At 39.8% G+C, this 22,444-nt stretch overlaps 4 protein-coding genes across 4 annotated transcripts; all 4 read left to right on the top strand.

Annotated features, from left to right (window-relative positions):
* The first annotated feature begins 2,463 nt into the window (after positions 1 to 2,463).
* Positions 2,464 to 3,450, top strand: LOC119215803 (olfactory receptor 1361-like). Its single transcript, XM_037468243.2, has one exon. It carries the CDS (start codon positions 2,467 to 2,469, stop codon positions 3,448 to 3,450), a length of 984 nt encoding a protein of 327 aa, XP_037324140.2. The 5' UTR covers positions 2,464 to 2,466.
* Positions 3,451 to 6,167: 2,717 nt separating this feature from the next.
* LOC119215802 (olfactory receptor 6C4-like) lies at positions 6,168 to 7,154 on the top strand. Its single transcript, XM_037468241.2, has one exon. It carries the CDS (start codon positions 6,171 to 6,173, stop codon positions 7,152 to 7,154), a length of 984 nt encoding a protein of 327 aa, XP_037324138.2. The 5' UTR covers positions 6,168 to 6,170.
* A 3,885-nt stretch (positions 7,155 to 11,039) lies between these two features.
* On the top strand, positions 11,040 to 12,026 carry LOC119215801 (olfactory receptor 1E16-like). Its single transcript, XM_037468240.2, has one exon. It carries the CDS (start codon positions 11,043 to 11,045, stop codon positions 12,024 to 12,026), a length of 984 nt encoding a protein of 327 aa, XP_037324137.2. The 5' UTR covers positions 11,040 to 11,042.
* Positions 12,027 to 14,539: 2,513 nt separating this feature from the next.
* On the top strand, positions 14,540 to 15,526 carry LOC119215800 (olfactory receptor 1E16-like). The gene has a single exon (XM_037468239.2). It carries the CDS (start codon positions 14,543 to 14,545, stop codon positions 15,524 to 15,526), a length of 984 nt encoding a protein of 327 aa, XP_037324136.2. The 5' UTR covers positions 14,540 to 14,542.
* Positions 15,527 to 22,444: the final 6,918 nt, after the last annotated feature.

The raw sequence follows: 22,444 nt of genomic DNA, 5'->3' as shown, positions 1-22,444 counted from the left end.
CTGAGTAGATAAACACTAGTTGTAATAACACATCTCATCTGCTTTCTCCTTTCGTTGAGCATATTCTGAAAAACACGTACATGGTAAAAGATGTTTGTTACCAGGAACTGATCTTTTTGCTTAATAGCTTGAAGGTCAAGAGTACAACAGATGTAACATTGAACAAATCTAAACGGCCGTTGAATCCTATTTTTCCATGAAGGTCCACCGCTGCATGTTTTCGGCTATAGACACCACTGAATTGCTTGTGAATCCCAAGCTCCCTGTTGAGTTCATGCACAAACTAAATCTTGATGTACTTCGTATGGTATGTGGCGGCTGCAACTAACGTCAACGTGTGGTGATGACGGAGCAAGTCAGGAAATTGCTTCATGCTGGTAATAACGAATTATGCTACTAGATATCCAGAAGCTTTCCCCCTGAAAACTGTCACGCCAAAGTCCAATGCTTTTTGTTACGTGCAATTCTTTGCAAGGGTTGGGTTTTCAAAGAAAATTCTCAACGACCAGAGGACAAATTTCATGTCCAAGTTACTGAGAGATGTGTACAAACTGCTCTGTATTAAAGGAATGGATTCCCTGGGCTGAGCGGAAAGACTTGTTGTTGATTAGGCATGTAAAGGAAAAGGACGACAATGATGAACAGTACCTTCCGTTACTGGCTTCTACTCTCCCTGACCTCACCCACAGCCAACCCAGGTCCGTGCCCTCTGCGTCCCAGACGTTTTTAAAGAAACTCCTGTTTGTACACAAATGACAGAACACAGAATTGTAAAGAAAAAGATGCAGCGGTACGAAGAATGAGCTACAGATTTTCTCTTCGCCTGCTGATGTGGTTAGAAAAGGAAGTAGAACCAATGCTGTTCTTGGGCATCCTTGAGGTACCGGGGAGTGAGTGGTGCAACCCCATTGTTTAAGTCCCAAAGAAAGATGGCACAATAAGATTCTGCATTGACTTTTGTTATCTAAATTCTATTTCTGAATTTTCCTTGTGTTTATGAACTAATTGACAGGTAAGGTAAATCCAAATTTCGAACCACTGTTGATCTCTGCAAAAATGGTACCACTGATTCGGCAGGCCCGTGAATTAACAGCCCTCCGCACGTCAACGGGTTCGTGCCAGTTCACGGCCATTCCTTTTGGACTGCGTGGCGCCCCAGCAACTTTACAAAGATTGACGGACCAGGTATTGTTCGAATTGTCCGATTTTGCTGCCGCATATGTGGATGACATTGTTGGACACCTTGGAAACTGACAATAAAGCCCTGAAGTGGATGGAAGGCATGAAGAGTGCTAATAGCCGCATCACCCGGTGGTACCTTTCAATGCAGCCCTGCTCTCATGGCGTAATAACAGAAGGTCAACCTGTGGTGATGACAGAGTTCCAGCCAATGACAGAGCTTTGGCCTCACAGATTAATTGGTCCACTCTGCAGCCGGCAGACGGGCGTTCTCGGAGGCCGCCGCATCTAACCTGCAGATGAGGAAGGGCGGCAACTAACCCTGCAACCCTGCAATTATTGGTGCACTGACCAGCCTGCTATGAACATGCAGTTGGGAATAAATCAGGGTGGGTTGTTGTTTGTTGGGGAAGGCACACATGCGTGCGAAAAAACACGTGTTAAACTCTGAATTATGTTTCATTTATTTAATTGGTCTAAGTTCAACCTTTGTTCATGCTATTATCAATGCTGTTACCAATTTTGGGTAAATAAAGTCCCTATTCTATCGACCCACTCTCCTCGCGTCATGCGTACCCTGGTCCTTCACGTGGTACTTTTCTGACTATCATGACTTGCTCTGGACTGCTGCACACGGTGAGCACTGTGGAGCCAAGGCTTGGCAATACACCATGAAGATGATCTATCGCTCTATCTATCTATTGTTTGGCTATACAGCAATATACTCTCTGTATGAATCTCAATATATCATTCAAGACTTGAAGCTAACTATGGAGATTATAAACTCATGTTTACAATTTTTAATGAGGTAATACATCAGAAAGGGAGAAGTAGATTCACTTTCCTATTGACTTCTATACACTCAGACTTCTTTTGCCACAAGAAGAGTCACCCCCTGGTGGTCAGTGGAGAGACAAAAGCTTACGGATTACGGATAGTGAAGTGTGTTCACAGTTCAGGTTTTTTTTCAATGATCAAATGCTACAACTTTCTTTCTCTCGTACTAGTGAAGGAGAAAGTCAGTTGAAACTTTCACTCAGACTCTTTCAGTGAACTGACTGGTAATGTGGAAAAGTTACTGTCGTTATGGTGAGAGGCCACTCCCCTGTGTTGACTCACATACAATAGACTCAAGGGGTTTCAGGCTATGACTTTAAGCATTTAGAGCTGTTCATTGTCATAAAGAGATAAAAACTCATGTGTTTGACAGAACACAGAGTTGATGTGTAGTAGCTCTCTACATTTTACATTGCTTTGTGATGTTGAAAGAATGAGAACATTTTTACAATGGATTCTTTCAACTCAGCTCTTGGAAAAAACATCACTTTTGTGCGTCCTGCATACTTCATAATACAGGGATTTATTGGCATTCCTAATATCAAGTATTACTATGTCTTCCTGTGTTTTGTTTATATTGTTTCAGTGCTTGGAAATACAGTTGTGATGGCAGTAATATACTTGGATCATAATCTGAGAACTCCTAAATATATTGCAGTTTTTAATTTAGCATTTGTGGACTTGATGGGTAGCTCTGCTCTGGTGCCGAAGCTTCTTGACATCTTTCTGTTTAACCATCCCTACATCTCCTACAACGACTGCTTGACGTTCCTTTTTTTCTGCTACACCTTCCTTTCCATGCAGGTGTTTAATCTGGTTGCACTCTCCTATGACAGATTAATTGCCATCATGGACCCTCTGCACTATCATGTGAAGGTGACCCACAGGTTCATGCTGTCTTTGATTGCCTCTTTCTGGGTGTTTGCTATAACTGCTGTACTCATTGCAGTTGGTCTTCTTACCAGACTTTCCTTCTGCAGGTCTGTGGTTATTAACAGTTATTTCTGTGACCACGGCCAGATGTTCAGGATGGCCTGCAATGACTACACACCCAGCCATGTCCTTGCAATGTTCTTAGTAGCTTTTGTTGTATGGATTCCACTCGCATTCATCCTATTAAGTTATGTATGTATTGGTTATGCTTTGTCTAAAGTGGCCACAGCTCAGGAAAGATGCAAGGCCTTTAGAACCTGCACAGCTCATCTCTCACTAGTGGCAATCTATTTCATCCCAATATTGATCACATACACCCAGATGGAAAAAATTCATCCAAATGCCAGGATCATAAACTTTTCTCTGACATCGATTTTTCCTTCCATGCTAAACCCAATTATTTATGTTCTACAGACACAAGAAATCAAAGCATCAGTGAAAAAACTTTTAAAAGTCAGATTTGAATCCAAAATGAAAGTGAAAAAAGTTATCATCAAATGACAACGGTTTTGTGTTAAGCATTGTGATTTTTACATTTAAAACATCTCTATATCTAGGAGATATTATTAATATTTAAACATGAATCTAACTTTGTTCTATGTGACACTAATAACAATCTATCCATGGCTACTATTGATTTACCATTTTCACATGTGGTCTTTTTCTTAACTGTATGTCAGTTAAAATGTCTGTCAACATTTTAATGTAACCTGACGACCCATGTCAAGCCACTCATCCTACAAAAATTAATTTACACATTTCATTTGTGCTGATGTGCTTTTGCATTTATGACCATACCCCAATGAGTCATATTAAACCACTAAATGTTTGATTCCCACTCTCCTTTCCCAGCGTAACATCACATTGTTAGAGCCGGTTAAGTGACGACTTTATTTGGCTTATTTGGAACTATTACAGTTTAAAGCATGGCACAAATAACAATCTAACTTGCTAGCAGACTGCTGTATAGTCAAAAGGCCTCTGCTGGAGCATCAGCAACACTTTGGGTTGAGAGTGGTAATGCAGGGAGGGAGACAACATGAGACTTTCAGATAATAAACCTTACCTTTACAGTTTGTTGGTAATCAGAGCAGGTCAGAAAAATAGTTCAACATTTTGAGAAATCCTTCCTTTTGCACATGCAATACATATGAAGCAAGAATCAACGTCACATTTCTTTAACTGCACATTTGAGAACTGGCTCATTAACATGGTGATAGTAATATCACGTTTGTTAAAAATAAAAATGCATTAAGGAATATAAGGAACTTTGATTAATGGTTTTACAGGATTTTTACAAGAAGTCCTAAACCAATGTTGCGATGCACTTAGCTACCAGAATCTATTTCTGGTATCATTATTAATCATATTTTTTACCCAACGTTTATAACTGCAAATCCCTCCTTTACATAATCTATTTAACCCCAGTTCATGGACTAAAATTAGTTGTGTTGTGACATGGGGAATAGAATAAGTGAACATTTTGACCTCTTTTTACTCCATCGGTGAATATTTATGCAGAGTTTCACCTCATGATTCAGATTAGATTGCAAACAAGTAATACAACAGTTTCACAAGTTGTTGTTTGGGACAAAATGTTTACCTAACTTTTATGGGATATGTCGTCATCGTCAGAGCAGTGTCGACTAACAACTCATTAACAGCCTCAATAGACTGAGATGCAGCTTTCAGCAAGGGAGTACAGCACACTTCAGTTGTAAACTTCTCACACTGGAAAACTGCGAGAATCAAAACAATCAGAAATAAAAGTATCAAAAAAGTGATGAAAAAGTGATGATTTACATTCTGACTTTATGAATATACAGCAGTTTGTAATAACACATCTCCTCGTTTCGTTGAGCATATTCTGAAAAACACGTACATGGTAAAAGAAGTCTGTTAGCAGGAACTCATCTTTTTGCTTAGTTGCATGAAGGTGAAGAGTACAACATCGAACAAATTAAAATTGTTGAATCCCATTTTACCATGAAGGTTCACTGCAGCATCTTTTTGATTTATTTATTAATGTGATTTATTATTGCAAAAATGTCAGCTTACAAAACATCACACTTGTAGATTTTGCCGGCAGAGTGGAGTCCCTCTAAACTTCGTCGGGGAGGGTCTAACACCTCAGCCTTTCCAGGTATGAATCCATTGTAGGACGATTGCAGGCAAACCTTATTTATTTAACTTGTGCGAATGTGTTTAACTTTCAGGTGGTGTCCAACTACTGTTTTGCTTCACATTTTGCAAGTAGCGATCGAGTAATTTCAATCTGGTCAGCATTGTAATGTTGTGCTTCCTGTGTTTCGTCGTTCGTTTTTTCGTGTACTCTCCTCATTTTATTTTATTGATTTCGAGTGGGGGGTGCTCGCTGTGCGGAGGAATAGCGTAGGCACTTTATTTGGATTGACCCTTGCATGTGGTGTATTATTGATAATTGCAATAATCATTTTTAACTCTTCCTTATGTCATAGTATGAGTGAGTTTGTAGTGTTTCATGTTCGCAAGTTGCACTGGGTGGTTAAATGTACGGAGGGATTCGCTGTCCCCACACAGACGGCCGCCCTACTCTCGCCGTGGCTAGGGAACTGGGCGAGTATACAGATTTTTCTACGTTAAGCTTTTAACAATAAAATTGTGCCCTGTCATACTGTTGTTCCAATAAATCATTGTCTTGTATGGTAACATTGTCTCTGTCCCTTGAGTAAACGAACCTGGGTTGCTCAGTCTAATTGGACGACATCTCCTTGTATAGTAAAGTGTCGTAGTGTTTAAGAACTAGACGACCGGCCCGGTGCCACATTAAGATAATCCTTTAATAGTCCGCCAATAGGGGGGCGATTACGGATAGTGAAGTGTGTGTAGAATTCAGAGTTTTTTTCACTGATCAAATGCTACAACTTGCTTTCTCTCCCACTGGTGAAGGAGGTTACACCCAAAGTCAGTCAAAACTTTCACTCAGACTCTTTCAGTGAACTGACTGGTAATGTGGAAAAGTTACTGTCGTTATGGTGAGAGGCCACTCCCCTGTGTTGACTCACATACAATAGACTCAAGGGGTTTCAGGCTATGACTTTAAGCATTTAGAGCTGTTAAGACCTTCATTGTCGCAAAGAGATAAAAACTCCCTGTGTTTGACACAACACAGAGTTAATGTGTAATCGCTCTCTACATTTAACACTGCTTTGTGATGTTGAAAGAATGAGAAAATTTTTACAATGGATTCTTTCAACTCAGCTCTTGGAAAAAACATCACTTTTGTGCGTCCTGCTTACTTCATAATACAGGGATTTATTGGCATTCCTAATATCAAGTATTACTATGTCTTCCTGTGTTTTGTTTATATTGTTTCAGTGCTTGGAAATACACTTGTGATGGCAGTAATATACTTGGATCATAATCTGAGAACTCCTAAATATATTGCAGTATTTAATTTAGCATTTGTGGACTTGTTGGGTAGCTCTGCTCTGGTGCCGAAGCTTCTTGACATCTTTCTGTTTAACCATCCCTACATCTCCTACAACGACTGCTTTGCTTACTTTTTTTTCTGCTACACCTTCCTTTCCATGCAGGTTCTTAATCTGGTTGCACTCTCCTATGACAGATTAATTGCCATCATGCACCCTCTGCACTATCATGTGAAGGTGACTCACAGGTTCATGCTGTCTTTGATTGCCTCTTTCTGGGTGTTTCTTATAATTGCTGTACTCGTTGCAATTGGTCTTCTTACCAGACTTTCCTTCTGCAGGTCTGTGGTTATTAACAGTTATTTCTGTGACCACGGGCAGATGTTCAGGATGGCCTGCAATGACTACACACCCAGTTATGTCCTTGCAATGTTCATAACAGTTCTCGCTATTTGGTTTCCACTCATATTCATTGTGTTAAGTTATTTATGTATTGGTTATGCTTTGTCTAAAGTGGCCACAGCTCAGGAAAGATACAAGGCCTTTAAAACCTGCACAGCTCATATCTCACTAGTGGCAATCAATTTCATCCCAATATTGATCACATACACCATGATGGAAAAAATTCATCCAAATGCCAGGATCTTAAACATTTCTCTGACATCGATTTTTCCTTCCATGCTAAACCCAATTATTTATGTTCTACAGACACAAGAAATCAAAGCATCAGTGAAAAAACTTTTAAAAGTCAGATTTGAATCCAAAATGAAAGTGAAAAAAGTTATCATCAAATGACAACGGTTTTGTGGTGCGCATTGCGATTTTGTACATTTAAAATATTATCTAAGAGATATTTTTAAATATATTAAAATGAAACTAAGTTTGTTCTAAGTGACACTAATAACAATATGTCCATGGCTACTTTCTGGTGAGTTAAGGGTTTCATTGATTTACTATGTATAATTCATGTGTGGTCTGTTTTTTAACTGTATGTCAGTTAAAATATTTGTCTGTCAACATTTTAATGTAACCTGATGACCCATGTCAAGCCGCTAATCCTTAAAAAATAATTTAGACATGTTGTAGACTGGTGTGCTTTTGCATTTATGACCCTACCCCAATGAGTCATATTAAACCACTAAATGTTTGATTCCCACTCTCCTTTCCCAGCGTAACATCACATTGTTAGAGCCGGATAAGTGAAGACTTTATTTGGCTTATTTGGAACTATTACAGTATGAACTCATGGCACAATTAACAAGCTAACTTGCTAGCAGACTGCTGTATAGTCAAATGGCCTCTGCTGGAGCATCAGCAACACTTTGGGTTGAGAGTGGTAATGCAGGAAGGGAGACGACATAAGACTTTCAGATAATAAACCTTACCTTTACAGTTTGTTGGTAATCAGAGCAGGTCAGAAAAATAGTTCAACATTTTGAGAAATCCTCCCTTTTGTCCATGCAATACATATGAAGCAAGAATCAACGTCACATCTCTTTAATTGCACATTTTAGAATTGGCTCATTAACGTGCTGATAGAAATATCACGCTTGTTGAATATAAAAATGGATTAAGGTAAGGTATCTTTATCAATCAAGTTTTTTACTCTACGTTAATAACTGCAAATCCCTCCTTTACATAATCTATTTAACAAGTGAACATTTTGACCTCTTTTTACTCCATTGGTGAATATTTAATGCAGAGTTTTCACCTCATGATTCAGATTAGATTGCAAACAAGTAATACAACAGTTTCACAAGTTGTTGTTTGGGACAAAATGTTTACCTAACTTTTATGGGAAATGTCGTCATCCTGCAAGAGTAGTGTCGACTAACAACTCATTAACAGCCTCAATAGACTGAGATGTTGCAGCTTTCAGCAAGGGAGTACAGCACACTTCAGTTGTGAACTTCTCACTCTAGAAAACTGCGACAATCACAACAATCAGAAATAAAAGTATGAAAAAACGGATAAAAAAGTGATGATTTACATTCTGACTTCATGAAAACACAGTACGTTACATGTCATTTAGCTGAGGTTTTTGTCCAAAGCGACTTACAATTAGTGCATTTCAATTGTAGAGATACAAACTCAGAAGAACAAGTAACAAGTAAGTACAATTTTCGTCAAATAATCAGTTTCAAAACATGTCATATCGAAATGCCTTTAAGTACAATTTAAGCGCTATAGTTTGTTAGTGCTACAGTCTGTTAATATTTTAGTTAAGGTATAGTCTAAAGAGGTGTGTCTTGAGTTTTTTCGGCAGAAGATGTAAAGGCTCTCCTGATGTCATCAGAGAGCTCATTCCACCATATGGAAACCAGGCAGCAAAGAGTCGCAATCTCGCCGAGTGCTCTTCTTTCAGAGAGAGAGGAACAGCTTAGTCATGAAGTCTTTTGAACGGCTAGTCCTGTCCCACCTGAAGACCCTCACGAACCCCCTCCTGGACACCCTGCAGTTTGACTACAGAGCTAACATGTCTGTAGACAATGCTGTCAACATGGCCCTCCACTTCGTCCCCCAGCATGTTGACTCCCCAGGAACCTACGCCAGGATCCTGTTTGTGGACTTCAGCTCTGCTTTCAACACCATCATCCCGTCTCTGCTGCAGGACAAACTCTCCCAGACCACGTGAGGCTGGGGAAACATGTCTCAGACTCTCGGACCATCAGCACCGGTTCCCTCCAAGGCTGCATTCTTTCCCCTCTGCTCTTCTCCCTGTACACCAATAGTTGCACCTCCAGTCACCAGTCCGTCAAGCTCCTGAAGTTTGCGGATGACACCACCCTCATTGGACTGATCTCTGGTGGGGATGAGTCCGCCTACAGGTGGGAGTCTGACCATCTGGTGACGTGGTGCAGCCAGAACAACCTGGAGCTCAACGGTCTGAAGACAGTGGAGATGGACCCACCTCCCCCCACCACCCTGTGTGACTTCCATGTCACTGCTGTGGATTCCTTCCGTTTCCTGGCCTTCATCATCACCCAGGACCTCAAGTGGGAGCTGAACATCAGCTTCATCACCAAAAAGCCTCAGCAGAGGATGTTCTTCCTGAGGTAGCTGAAGAAATTCAACCTGCCAAAGACGATGATGATGATGCACTTCTATACGTCCATCATTGAGTCCATCCTCTGTTCCTCCATCGCTGTCTGGTACGCTGCAGCCACAGCCAAGGAGAAGGACAAGGGCTGCAGCGTGTCATCCGCTCAGCAAAAAGGGTGATCGGCTGCAATCTGCCATCTCTTCAAGACTTGTTCGCTTCCGGGGCTCTGATACAAGCTAGAAAGGTTGTAGCCGACTGAAGGTTGTTGTCCATTGTCGTACTGTCTGCTGTTATGCACCAACCGCCAAGTCAAATTCCTTGTATGTCTGACATATTATGGCAATAAATGTTTTCTGATTCCTGATTCTGAAAAACACGTACATGGTAAAAGAGGTTTGTTAGCAGGAACTGATGTTTTTGCTTAACAGCTTGAAGGTCAAGAGTACAGATGCAACATCGAACAAATCCAAACAACTGTTGAGTCCCATTTTACCATGAAGGTCCACTGTAGCATCTTTTTGGCTTCAGTCACTGAATTGCTTGTGAATCCCAAGCTCCCTGTTGAGCTCATGCACAAACTTTTTTGACTATAATGACTTGCACTGGACTGCTCCACACGGTGTGCACTTTCGAGGCAGGGCTTGGCGGTAAAGATGATATAAAAGTATTGTTTGGCTATACTGCAATACATTATATATATTAGGACTGTCAACAGATTAAACAAAATTAACTAATTAATCAAACATTGTGAATTTCATTTGTTGCCATCTTGTTTTTCTTCTGCAACTATTTTACTCTAAATCCGACCAAATTCGACTAAATACACTCCATAATTTACTTAAGAAGATTTGAAGCTAACTATGGAGATTATGAACTCATGTTTACGATCTTTAATGAGATCAAACATCCGAAAGGGAGAAGTAGATTAACTTTCCTATAGACTTTGATACTTTTTGCCTCAAGAAGAGTCAACCCCTGGTGGTCAGTGGAGAGACAAAAGCTTTGAAGCACTCATTGACTTGCGTTTTATTTCTGCTTTTAAGTTCTGAACCTAGTGATGACTGCACAGCAGCAAAGGGGTAAAGTGCACTCGTAGTGCAGACATAGTGAAAAAAAAAACAAGATCCAAACAGCAATAGCAGTAATAAAATAAAAAAGAGTATGTACACTATGTGTACATAAATCATTTTTTGACTGTAAAATCTGTATGTTACAGCTTAACAATTTTTGTCATAGTATTTGAATGATACCAATCAGGGTGGAAATTACAGATAGTGGTTGTGTGTACAATTCAGGCTTTTTTTCACTCATCAAATGCTACAACTTGCTTTCTCTCCAACTGGTGAAGGTGGTTACACCCAAAGTCAGTTGAAACTTTCACTCAGACTCTTTCAGTGAACTGACTGGTAATGTGGAAAAGTTTCTGTTGTTATGGTGAGAGGCCACTCCCCTGTGTTGACTCACATACAATAGACTCAAGGGGTTTCAGGCTATGACTTTAAGCATTTAGGGCTGTTAAGACCTTCATTGTCGCAAAGAGATAAAAACTCACATGTTTGACAGAACACAGAATTGATGTGTAACAGCTCTCTACATTTTACATTGCTTTGTGATGTTGAAAGAATGAGAACATCTTTACAATGGATTTTTTCAACTCAGCTCTTGGAAAAAACATCACTTTTGTGCGTCCTGCTTATTTCATAATAAGTGGTTTCTCAGGCATTCCTAATATCAAGTATTACTATGTCTTCCTCTGTTTTGTTTATATTGTTTCAGTGCTTGGAAATACAGTTGTGATGGCAGTAATATATTTGGATCATAATCTGAGAACTCCTAAATATATTGCAGTTTTTCATTTAGCATTTGTGGACTTGTTGGGTAGCTCTGCTCTGGTGCCGAAGCTTCTTGACATCTTTCTGTTTAACCATCCCTACATCTCCTACAACGACTGCTTGACGTTCCTTTTTTTCTGCTACACCTTCCTTTCCATGCAGGTTTTTAATCTGGTTGCACTCTCCTATGACAGATTAATTGCCATCCTGCACCCTCTGCACTATCATGTGAAGGTGACCCACAGGTTCATGCTGTCTTTGATTGCCTCTTTCTGGGTGTTTGCTATCACTGCTGTACTCATTGCAGTTGGTCTTCTTACCAGACTTTCCTTCTGCAGGTCTGTGGTTATTAACAGTTATTTCTGTGACCACGGCCAGATATACAGGCTGGCCTGCAATGACTACACACCCAGCCATGTATTTGGGGTGTTCTTAGTAGCTTTAATTCTTTGGTTTCCACTGGCATTTGTTTTGTTAAGTTATGTATGTATTGGTTATGCTTTGTCTAAAGTGGCAACAGCTCAGGAAAGATACAAGGCCTTTAGAACCTGTACAGCTCATCTCTCACTAGTTGCAATATATTTCATTCCTCTAGTAATCACATTTACTGCAGGTTCAGCAATACATCCAAATGCCAGAATCATAAACCTTTCTCTGGCCTCTGTTTTTCCTCCCATGCTGAACCCAATAATTTATGTTCTGCAGACACAAGAAATCAAAGCATCAATGAAAAAAATAATAAAAGTCAGAAAGGAATCCAAAATGAAAGTGAAGAAAGTTATCATTAAATGACCACCAATTTTATTACTTTTCAGGCTTTGTGTTGAGGATTATGATTTTGAACATTATATTTGTCATTTCTGAACCACTGTTATTTTCATAATCTCAATCTTCCATTACATTAAAACTCCTTAACCATTCATGAGCAAACCAACTTTTATTCAAGAACTTTGTTGTGAAACACCTACAGAAATTGCAAATTCTTCGGAGCTAAAAACTTACATTTTGGTAATCAGAGCAGGTCAGCTGAGAAGCAAATTAAATGTTTGTGTTAATGTAGTGCAATAAGTTTTTAAGACTGAAAAGAAGTTGGTCTGATCCCTAGTGTGTGATGGACAAGAGAGATCAGACATTGACCTTATTAGACATCAAGTCAGAGGAGGATTTAAAAGCCACTCATTTCAAAACATTTAAAGCTCATCGGGGCTTCATCATCACAAGCAGGACCATGATGACTTAGAACCGACAAGTGGACTACATCAACTGCTGCCCTGAGGACAGAAAAGGCTTGACAGCTTTGTACAATGAATTCATTTAGCTTCGCTCTCAGGAAAAACATCCTGCCTATTTCATAATAAGCATTTTCTCAAGCATAGCTAATATCAAGTATTGACCCATAGAGCCAATACGGATACGGCATAAAGATGATACAGGTGAAACTCGAAAAATTTGAATATCGTGCAAAATTTCATTTATTTCAGTAATTAACTTAAAAGGTGAAACTAATACATTATATAGACTTATTACAAGCAAAGTAAGATATTTCAAGCCTTTATTTGATATAATTCTGGATGATTATTGGCATACAGCTTATAAAAACCCCAAATTCAAAATCTCAGAATTTTTTTTGCAGTGTGGGCAGGTGCCAAAACCTGCTGGAAAATAAAGTCAGCATCTCCATAAAGCTTGTCTGGCGAAGGAAGCGTGAAGTGCTCTAAAATGTCCTGGTAGACGGTTAAGTTGAACTCCTGAAATAAACAAACTTTTGCACGATATTCTAATTTTTCGAGTTTCACCTGTATATCAGTGGCTGTGATGTCACTGTCGGCTCCAATGTGTGCAGAAGGAAACCAGGACATTGATAAGGAAGTAAGAAGCAGCACTGAACGTGTTTATTTCTTGGTAAACAATTAATTCAAGTCCGAAAGTGATTACCTTATAGGTCCCAGAAGTTGGAAGATCTGGCTATGTTGATCTGAATTTTATACACATTCAACCATAAACTCTTTTTTGCTTCATGCACCACCAAGCCACTTTCACACGAACAAACCATTTCTGACACGGTATGCAGTTCTTTTTTTACATCCATAGCTCAGTGGACTGTTAAAGAAATCAACGTAGTCGTTGTGATGGCAACTATCGGTTTGTGAAGTCTGATTTTGAAGATTCAAGTTTGGCATCATGCCATCATGGATTTGAGAGCAGATGTCAATCACAACGTAGCCACACCATAGTCATACAATCTCTAGTTCTGTCAAATTTGGACTACTGTCCTGTTATCTGGTATAGTGCATTAAAGCAAGAACTTGCTCAGAACAGAGAAGCAACACTAGCACTTCAATGCTGTCAGGAGCAGTGTGGATGATAAGCATGACAGGCTGTCATGAGGGTGGATGAAAGACTGGCATGCAGCCTTATACTTTTTATAAATAATGTATATTTCTTACAGAAACCAATCAGTTTGTTCTTACAGCTATCTCACATGCTTATAATACAGGCACATGGCTGTGCCTGTATTATAACATGGTTATAATAGTGCCTGTATTATAAAATGGTTATAATACAGGCACTAAGTGGTGTCTTTACTTTTCCTCTACCCAGAACCAATGCACTTAAGAAAACAAATGTACAGAACTATTGCATACTGGAATGTGCTCCCCTCATATTTGAATCTAACAAATAATAAATGTAATTTCAAAAGGAACCTTAAGGCAGCAATAATCAGAAAGGAAATTAGAATAGATAAGGATACTATTTTAGGTATTTTCAGTGAAACAACATGTTTTGGGGATCCTTAACAAACAAACGCCAGCTTCCCTGCAACTATTTTACTCTAAATGCGACCAAATTTGACTAAATGGACTCCATAATGTATTTAAGAAGATTTGAAGCTAACTATGGAGATTATGAGCTCATGTTTAGGTAAAACATCAGAAAGGGATATTATTATTTTATTATTATGAAAATGTTATTTGTTGGTATTAACAGAAATATGAAATAATACAGACTGGTGAAGGAGGTTACACCCAAAGTCAGTCGAAACTTTCACTTCGACTCTTTCAGTGAACTGACTGGTAATGTGGAAAAGTTACTGTCGTTATGGTGAGAGGCCACTCCCCTGTGTTGACTCACATACAATCGACTCAAGGGGTTTCAGGCTATGACTTTAAGCATTTAGAGCTGTTAAGACCTTCATTGTCGCAAAGAGATAAAAACTCACGTGTTTGACAGAACACAGAGTTGATGTGTAGTAGCTCTCTACATTTAACACTGTTTTGTGATGTTGAAAGAATGAGAACATTTTTACAATGGATTCTTTCAACTCAGCTCTTGGAAAAAACATCACTTTTGTGCGTCCTGCAAACTTCATAATACAGGGATTTATTGGCATTCCTAATATCAAGTATTACTATGTCTTCCTGTGTTTTGTTTATATTGTTTCAGTGCTTGGAAATACAGTTGTGATGGCAGTAATTTACTTGGATCATAATCTGAGAACTCCTAAATACATTGCAGTATTTAATTTAGCATTTGTGGACTTGTTGGGTAGCTCTGCTCTGATGCCAAAGCTTCTTGACATCTTTCTGTTTAACCATCCCTACATCTCCTACAACGACTGCTTTGCTTTCTTTTTTTTCAGCTATATCTGCCTTACCATGCAGGTTTTTAATCTGGTTGCACTCTCCTATGACAGATTAATTGCCATCATGGACCCTCTGCACTATCATGTAAAGGTGACCCACAGGTTCATGCTGTCTTTGATTGCCTCTTTCTGGGTCCTTGTAATTACAGTTGATCTTGTTGCTGTTGGTCTTCTTACCAGACTTTCCATCTGCAGGTCTGTGGTTATTAACAGTTATTTCTGTGACCATGGCCAGATATACAGGCTGGCCTGTAATGACTACACCCCCAGCTATGTATATGGGGTGTTCTTAGTAGCTCTAATTCTTTGGTTTCCACTCATATTCATTGTGTTGAGTTATGTATGTATTGGTTATGCTTTGTCTAAAGTGGCCACAGCTCAGGAAAGATATAAGGCCTTTAGAACCTGTACAGCTCATCTTTCACTGGTTGCAATATATTTCATTCCTTTAGTAATCACATTTACTGCAGGTTCAGCAATACATCCAAATGCAAGAATCCTAAACCTTTCTCTGGCCTCTGTTTTTCCTCCCATGCTGAACCCAATCATTTATGTTCTACAGACACAAGAAATCAAAGCATCAGTGAAAAAATTATTAAAAGTTAGGAAGGAAACCAAAATGAAAGTGAAGAAAGTTATCATTAAATGAACAAATTTGTTTATATTTCATGATTTTGTTGAGGATTGTGATTTTGAACATTATATTTGTCATTTCTGAACCACTGTTATTTTTATTACAACCGTCCTCTACGTTGAACCTCTCCAACCGTTCATAGAAGTACCAACTTTTATTGAAGATCGTTTTTGTGAAGCACTTACAGAAATTGCTAATTCTTTTGAGGTAAATACCTACATTTCAAAATATTCAAAAATTAATTTTCACAATATTTTTTCACATTTTGATTCAGAGAGAAGTTGTTATCAAGGTATGAAGTCCAATAATGACTACTAAAACCAATTGTAAGTCTCTTTTCATTATGTCATTGCACTATGGCTTAGTGCACGTTATTTTTGTTGCCTGGAAAGCTGTTATAAAGCAATCAGATTGTTATGAAATACATTTTTGCAGTTTTCATAACCTCTTGTGTTATAAATATAGAAGAAATATTGTAATAGAATACACATTTTAAATAAAGTGTTGTCCGTTCTTCATGTCTACTGTTGCCAATGTAACCTTTTGGCTGACTTCTTTTGACTAGAACAGGCAAGTCGCAAGTGACACAAAAGTAAAAGTTTTGAATTAACAACTAGAATTAGCAGTGGAATGTGAATGCTGCGCCACTAAAAAGCCAGAGTAAAAGAGCAATATTAAACAACTAAATGTTTTACCCTCACCCTCCTATCACAGCATAGGATCACATTGTTAAAGCCAGATGAGTGACAACTATATTTGGTTTATTTTGGCACTATTAACAAGCTAACTTGCCTAGCAGACTGCTGTATTGTCAAAATGCCTCTGCTGGAGCATCAGTAACACTTCAGGCTGAGAGTGATATTGCAGGAAGGGAGACAACATGAGCCTTTCAAATGCTAAACATTATCTTTACATCTTGTTGGTTATCAGAGCAGGTCAGAAAAATAGTTCAACATTTCCTTTTGCCCATGCAATACATATGAAGCAAGAATAAACATTTTATAACTGGCTCACTGACATGGTGATGTAATGTCAAGCTTGTCTAATGTAAAAAAGGCACTAACACATTTCCATTGTATGCATTAAGTGGGGGGGGCATGTTTGGACACGTGGACAATTGCTCTGCCATGACCTTTTTGGTCTCTTTAATCCACGCTGCACTGCATTATATTACAGCACCACACAACGCCACCTCGATGCACAACACGCTGACTGGCTGTTACACCGTAAACAACTGTCTGCTTCCCATCCACACCTGTGCTCGTTAGCAGTCACTCACTTAATTGCATTTCCATGGCAATGTGTCACTCTGTGGTTACAATGCAGGAACTGCATGTCCCAAATCAGCCGGTGTTTCCCTCAAAATGAACAAAAGCCCCCAAACCTGGCTCCAACAAATCGGCCCCTAATTGTTAATGGCAGGGGGGCATTAACAATTCAATACATGAAGCCAATAATGCAAAATATTAAACAAATTCCCCTCTGGTAAGAAGTTATTTCTTAATTATGTATGTATTGCAGAAGAGAAAGTTAGCCCGCTGGCTTGTGCAGCGTAGTCTTAGTTTGCACTTGTACAGATTACATCAGTCCTTTCCTGTCTGGATAGGTATTTTAGAACTGTACAAGACTTCTTTCCTTAGTCCAACCTTTGCCACTCCTGTAGCATAGGCAAGTATTCTATTAGCCATTTTCTACGCTTCCAAAAGAGGTCAGAGATGTGCTGTACTTGTCTTCATCTTCCTTTTGATAGAGGGCAGTCAATCTATTCTATGCTTCCCTGTAAATTCCTATCTGCTTTAGCTGTCCCTTCTGACCAAAATTTACCAGCGTTAACTACCCCAACTCTTTCCGGGAGCCAAAATCAAACAAGCAAATCAGCAAAGCATTTATAAACTGTTCAAGCAAGATTAATTCCTCAAGATCCTCCCTAGTATCTGCCTTTGAAGCAACACATCAGAGATTAAAATGAGTGGTTAAATCACGAGCAAACTCCATGTTAATGTTGCACGGTGTACCGGTAATAGAAATGTACTGCGAACGCATCAGAGGCACGTGTTCAAAAATTGGAAGCCTGGATGGGGGAAGTCTGGAAGAATTCAGCCAAACAACTTCTCTCATTCTGGTAGATTTATTCGTTAGATCACAGGTCAAGTATAAGCGCTGCATTTGCAAAGGCAGGAGCAATCCTGCCGGCCCGCAGGCCGGAAGAACACACTAACATACATCAGCAAGAACATCATGTTTTATAACCCAAAAGACAAAGAAAAGATTTCTATTGGCCCTAAGCTGGCGTAGGGGAGGATCTTCCTCCCCCCGCATCTAAAGATCCGGTCACATTCAATGTCCAGACCACCTAGCCTAACGTAAACAATGAATAGAGTGTGGATGTTGGATCGTGTGGTGTGAACCCCCCCTTATCTTACACATCTGCTGGTTGACCCGCTGACCTTGCTTCCTCAGTCAAGACAGAAACCGTTCCCATATATGTAACCCAAGAAGCTTCTGTTTATACGTCTGTTTTCTAGTTCTCAACGACATCAGTCAGAGCACCCCCTCCTGCCAGACTGTCTGGCCTTGCTGGCACATCCTGCTTGGTCTCTGACTTTGAAATCTTCAGAAAAACAGATTTCCTAACTCAGCACTAAGAAAAAAGCTTTTGATTATCACTTGCAACAGGCAGTTTAGGTACGAAGTATTTATTATTTTACGCATTTCTTACGTCTCGAAAAGAGGAAATGTCCGGGTAAGAGAGGACATCTGCTTTGTCTTGTGTTGCGTTGCACTTGCTTGATGTTTGACTGTTAGGAAAGCTGTTGTCTAGCTAGCCAACACAGCTACAGGGCTGCCACCTCTCACGGTTTCCCCATGTGACACACGCTTTTGCGTGTTTTCACTCGCACTCACGCCACACATCCATGTCTCACGTTAAAAAAAAACAATCTGCGCTGGTTCATCTCCAACCTCGCGGTTGGGACAATAGGCCTACAGAGCCGTGTATAATCAATGCTATGATTTTACCATGTCGTTTTCAGTAATATCTTACTGCGGGCTAATACTAATTTGAATGCCATTAAGTGTTCAAAAAGCTGGGCAGGAACATGCTGGTATAAAGGGAACCTTACATATGTTTTTTTATTACTATCATAGATAAATGTTCCAGTATCTTATTTGTGGTATCGTATCGGGTATCGTAATATTTTGGCAGGTATAGTATCGAAGTCATAATTTTGGTATCGTGACAACCCTACTCCACGTGAGAATGCCTGTCTTTCCGGAGTAATCTGAACCACTGACGGTAAGCCTCCGGTACCAATTCATATATAGCAAGGACAGCAGTTTTAACCAACTGCCACTAAACACATTCTGTAACTACCACTATCCAAAACACTTTGGGCCGAAAATGCCTCTTGGGCCTTGCCGGCGAGGACACACTGATGCAAAAGGGTATGATCAGCATCAGACCAATGTCATACCCCTGCTAAACGCTCAATCCGGGTCCTTTTTATTGAATTTTGGAACTAACCAAGTTAAGAGCAACACAAAATGAGGGAATACCAGGCACAGGTATTACTGATTCTGCAAATTGAGTGGATCAGCCCAAAGCTTTCCTTTACTCATAAGCTCCAGTTTGTATCGCTCCAAGTCTAACTGTTGTCTTGCCTGAACGTGGACTAGTTCTGCCTCCCTAAGATGTGCATCTCATCTTAACTTTTCTAATTCCAAGGTATTTTTATGTCCCTCGTGCATTTGCAGAAAGAGGAGTTCCTTTAGTTGCGTGAATGTCAAACCAACTCCAAGTCCAAACAAAACAGGAGCCAACTGGGAAATTTTGACAGACTCACTCACCCTGGGGGCTACCTTTGTAAACGTCTCCACTTCCACAGGGGCCTTTTCAATCCCCACTATAACAGGAAAGGAAGGAAGGAAGGAAACAACCTTTAATGTGGCCAAAAATTAATCTTTATTTAACTTCTTCTTAAGTTCAACACTATAATGGTCTGCTAATTTCAAAAGTTGATCTTTTTTGTAGCAATTTAGCAACTCATCAGTTGTCTTCAATGGAAGCCATTTTGGTGGTTCACCTTCAACCCTTGTGCCACCCACAACACAGACTTATGTTTCCACAACAAATCTAAACAACAACAGGCTGCTTTCCATAAGGAACCCAAGTCCTCTAACTCAGTGGTTCTCAACTGGTCTGGCTCCGGGACCCACCATCACACCTTTATGACAATCCGCAACCCAAATCGATCGGTCAACGGGGGGGGCTAGCGTTGTCGACGGGGGGGGTGGGTGCTTTCGCGTTCTACTTGCCGCGATGACTGAAAACATGGACGGACGAGCCGGCAAAAAACCGACACTCCGCTGCATTTGAGAAAGTCCCTTCAAAATAAAATCACAGGATGATTTTTTTATTTTTTTATTTCACCATGCAAAGGCCCGCGAACCACTACAAAGTGGGTCGCGACCCACCAGTTGAGAAACACTGCTCTAACTGACTGTTTAACCAGTTCTAACCGAGTAACTCACCTAGTCTTCATGCAGGTTAGTGGCAGTATAAATTAAGCATGCTGCAGGCCCCGGCAGTGAGAGAGCGACACTCCTCGAAGTGATGTCTTTTATTCTCTTCCTGGAAGTCCCAATCAGAGTAATTGGTGCGAGGCCATAGTCCCAGCTCCTCTCACCAGGAAGCTCCTGGCAGAGCAGGAACACAGCCAGCTTAGTGGGAGGATCGTCACACAAGTCAACGAGTGCCTTAAAGTTTTGGTCTCTCCACTGACCACCAGGGGGTGACTCTTTTTGTGGCAGTCTTGAAATTGGCTTGACATTGAATAGAAATATATAGGAAAGTTAATCTACTTCTCCCTTTGTGATGTATTACCTCATTAAAGAAACATGAGGTTATAACCTCCATAGTTAGCTTCAAGTCTTGAACGATATATTGAGATTCATACACAGGCAAATTGGTGTTTTCTAAAGCCAAAAAGATGCTGCGGTGGACATTCATGGTAAAATGGGATTCAACAATTGTTTAGATTTGGTTCTATGTTACATCAGTTGTACTTTCGACCGTCAAGCTATTAAGCAAAAAGATAAGTTCCTACTAACAAACTTCTTTTACCATGTACGTGTTTTTCAGAATATGCTCAACAAAGGAGCAGACGAAATGTGTTATTACAAACTACTGTGTCACAATGGAAAGTCATCATTTTGTTTTTTAATACTTTCTTTTCTCATTGTTTTGATTCTGGTAGTCCTCCAGAGTGAGAAGTTCACAACTGTAACGTGCTGTACTCCCTTGCTGAAAGCTTCAACATCTCAGTCTAATGAGGCTGTTAATTTGTTTGTTGTTGGTCGACACTGCTCTTGCAGGATGACGACATATCCCATAGCAGTTAGCTAAACACTTCCCAAACAACACCTTGTAGAACTTGTATTACTGTTGTAATCTGAATCACGAGATAACAACTCAGCATTAAATATTTACCGATGGAGTAAAACTCTTGTAAAGAGGTCAAAATGTTCACTTATTCTACTCCCCATGTCACAACACAACTAACTTTAGTCCATGAACTAGGGTTAAATGGATTATGTAAAGGAGGGATTTGCATTTATTGACGTTGAGTAATACATGTGATTGATAAATATACCAAAAATAGATTCTGGTAATTAAGTGCATCACAACATTGCTTTATGATTATAAGGAACTTACTTCATTTGAAGTCCTGAACAGAAAACAATTCCAGCGCAAAACATCCCGTAAAACCATTAATCAAAGTTTCTACACTCCTTAATCCATTTGTTGGAGCCATAATGCAAGTTTTGGAGATTTTGTTCACCAGGTGAATTGGGACGTGCAGTTCCTGCATTGTAACCACAGAGTGACACATTGCCATGGAAATGCATTTAAGTGGGTGACTGCTAATAGGCACAGGTGTGGATGCGAAGCAGACAGTTTTTGACGGCCAATCAGGTGATTCCGTAGCTGGTCGGCATGGCCAGATTCAACCGCTGATCGAATAGACATCACCTGATGTTGTGCCTGCGTTGAAATATGGATGGACGACTGATGAGCCCCACCGTAACTCAAGCTACGAGCTGAAAAATTGACAGAATGGTCTGAACAATTGTAGCTCTACCAATGTTGCCTGTAAAAAATGTGTGCGCCCTTTTATTTTGTGTATACATCCCATATCGTCATAATATAAGAGTTGTACAGATGGTTTCAATTTGAATTGTTTAAAATGATGGATTCTGATGTAGGCCTAATAGTGTCAAACCAAGGCACTATTATTGAGGAGCCAATCACAGTTGAAACACAGTCAAATCCCAGTGAGGATAATAGTGAAAGGGAAACACAATCTGTCAGGAAAAGTTCTATTAAGCTGACACAAAAGCCGTTAATGGGTAAACTGGACAACCTACAAATAGCTCGGAACAGCAAACTAAGGAAGCTTCTGGACAAAAGGACCATTCAAGACCTAATCCATGACAAAGAATATGCAACAGAGGTGCAGACCAGACTCAAGGATTTGGAAAAATACTTTTATTACAATAATCTTTTATAAAAATGGGGGAGCATTGACCACTATGCAGGAGACGTTATTGAAACAAAGGTTTCTGTTCAGACATCAAGCAGAAAAAGTTGCACCAGCTCAAGAATTGTCAAATCTTCTTCTAATTGGATTCAGATCGAGGCAGAGAGAGCAGCACTGGAACTTTGCGCTGCAGCCTTAAAGAAGAAGCACGGGTTTGACGACCAAACTGCAAATTGCTGTGGAAGAGAAAGGAAACCCCGGAGGTTGGCACGAACTGGCCGCCTTTGCTGCTAAATTGTCTGTATTGAATGCCTCTGGTCGCCAAGCTTTGTCAGATGGAAGGGAGTCATACTTAAAGGAAGTTTAATTTAAAGGAACTCTCTACCACTCGTAG

Source organism: Pungitius pungitius, chromosome 16 (genome assembly GCF_949316345.1).
Source record: "Pungitius pungitius chromosome 16, fPunPun2.1, whole genome shotgun sequence".
Lineage (NCBI taxonomy): Eukaryota > Metazoa > Chordata > Actinopteri > Perciformes > Gasterosteidae > Pungitius > Pungitius pungitius.
The sequence above is the reverse complement of the archived record's forward strand: the minus strand, read 5'-3'. Positions and strand labels throughout refer to the sequence as shown.

Excerpts from the sequence above, each read along its gene's own strand:
- LOC119215802 (XM_037468241.2), top strand. The coding sequence starts at position 6,171 with ATGGATTCTTTCAACTCAGCTCTTGGAAAAAACATCACTTTTGTGCGT.
- LOC119215803 (XM_037468243.2), top strand. The coding sequence starts at position 2,467 with ATGGATTCTTTCAACTCAGCTCTTGGAAAAAACATCACTTTTGTGCGT.
- LOC119215800 (XM_037468239.2), top strand. The coding sequence starts at position 14,543 with ATGGATTCTTTCAACTCAGCTCTTGGAAAAAACATCACTTTTGTGCGT.
- LOC119215801 (XM_037468240.2), top strand. The coding sequence starts at position 11,043 with ATGGATTTTTTCAACTCAGCTCTTGGAAAAAACATCACTTTTGTGCGT.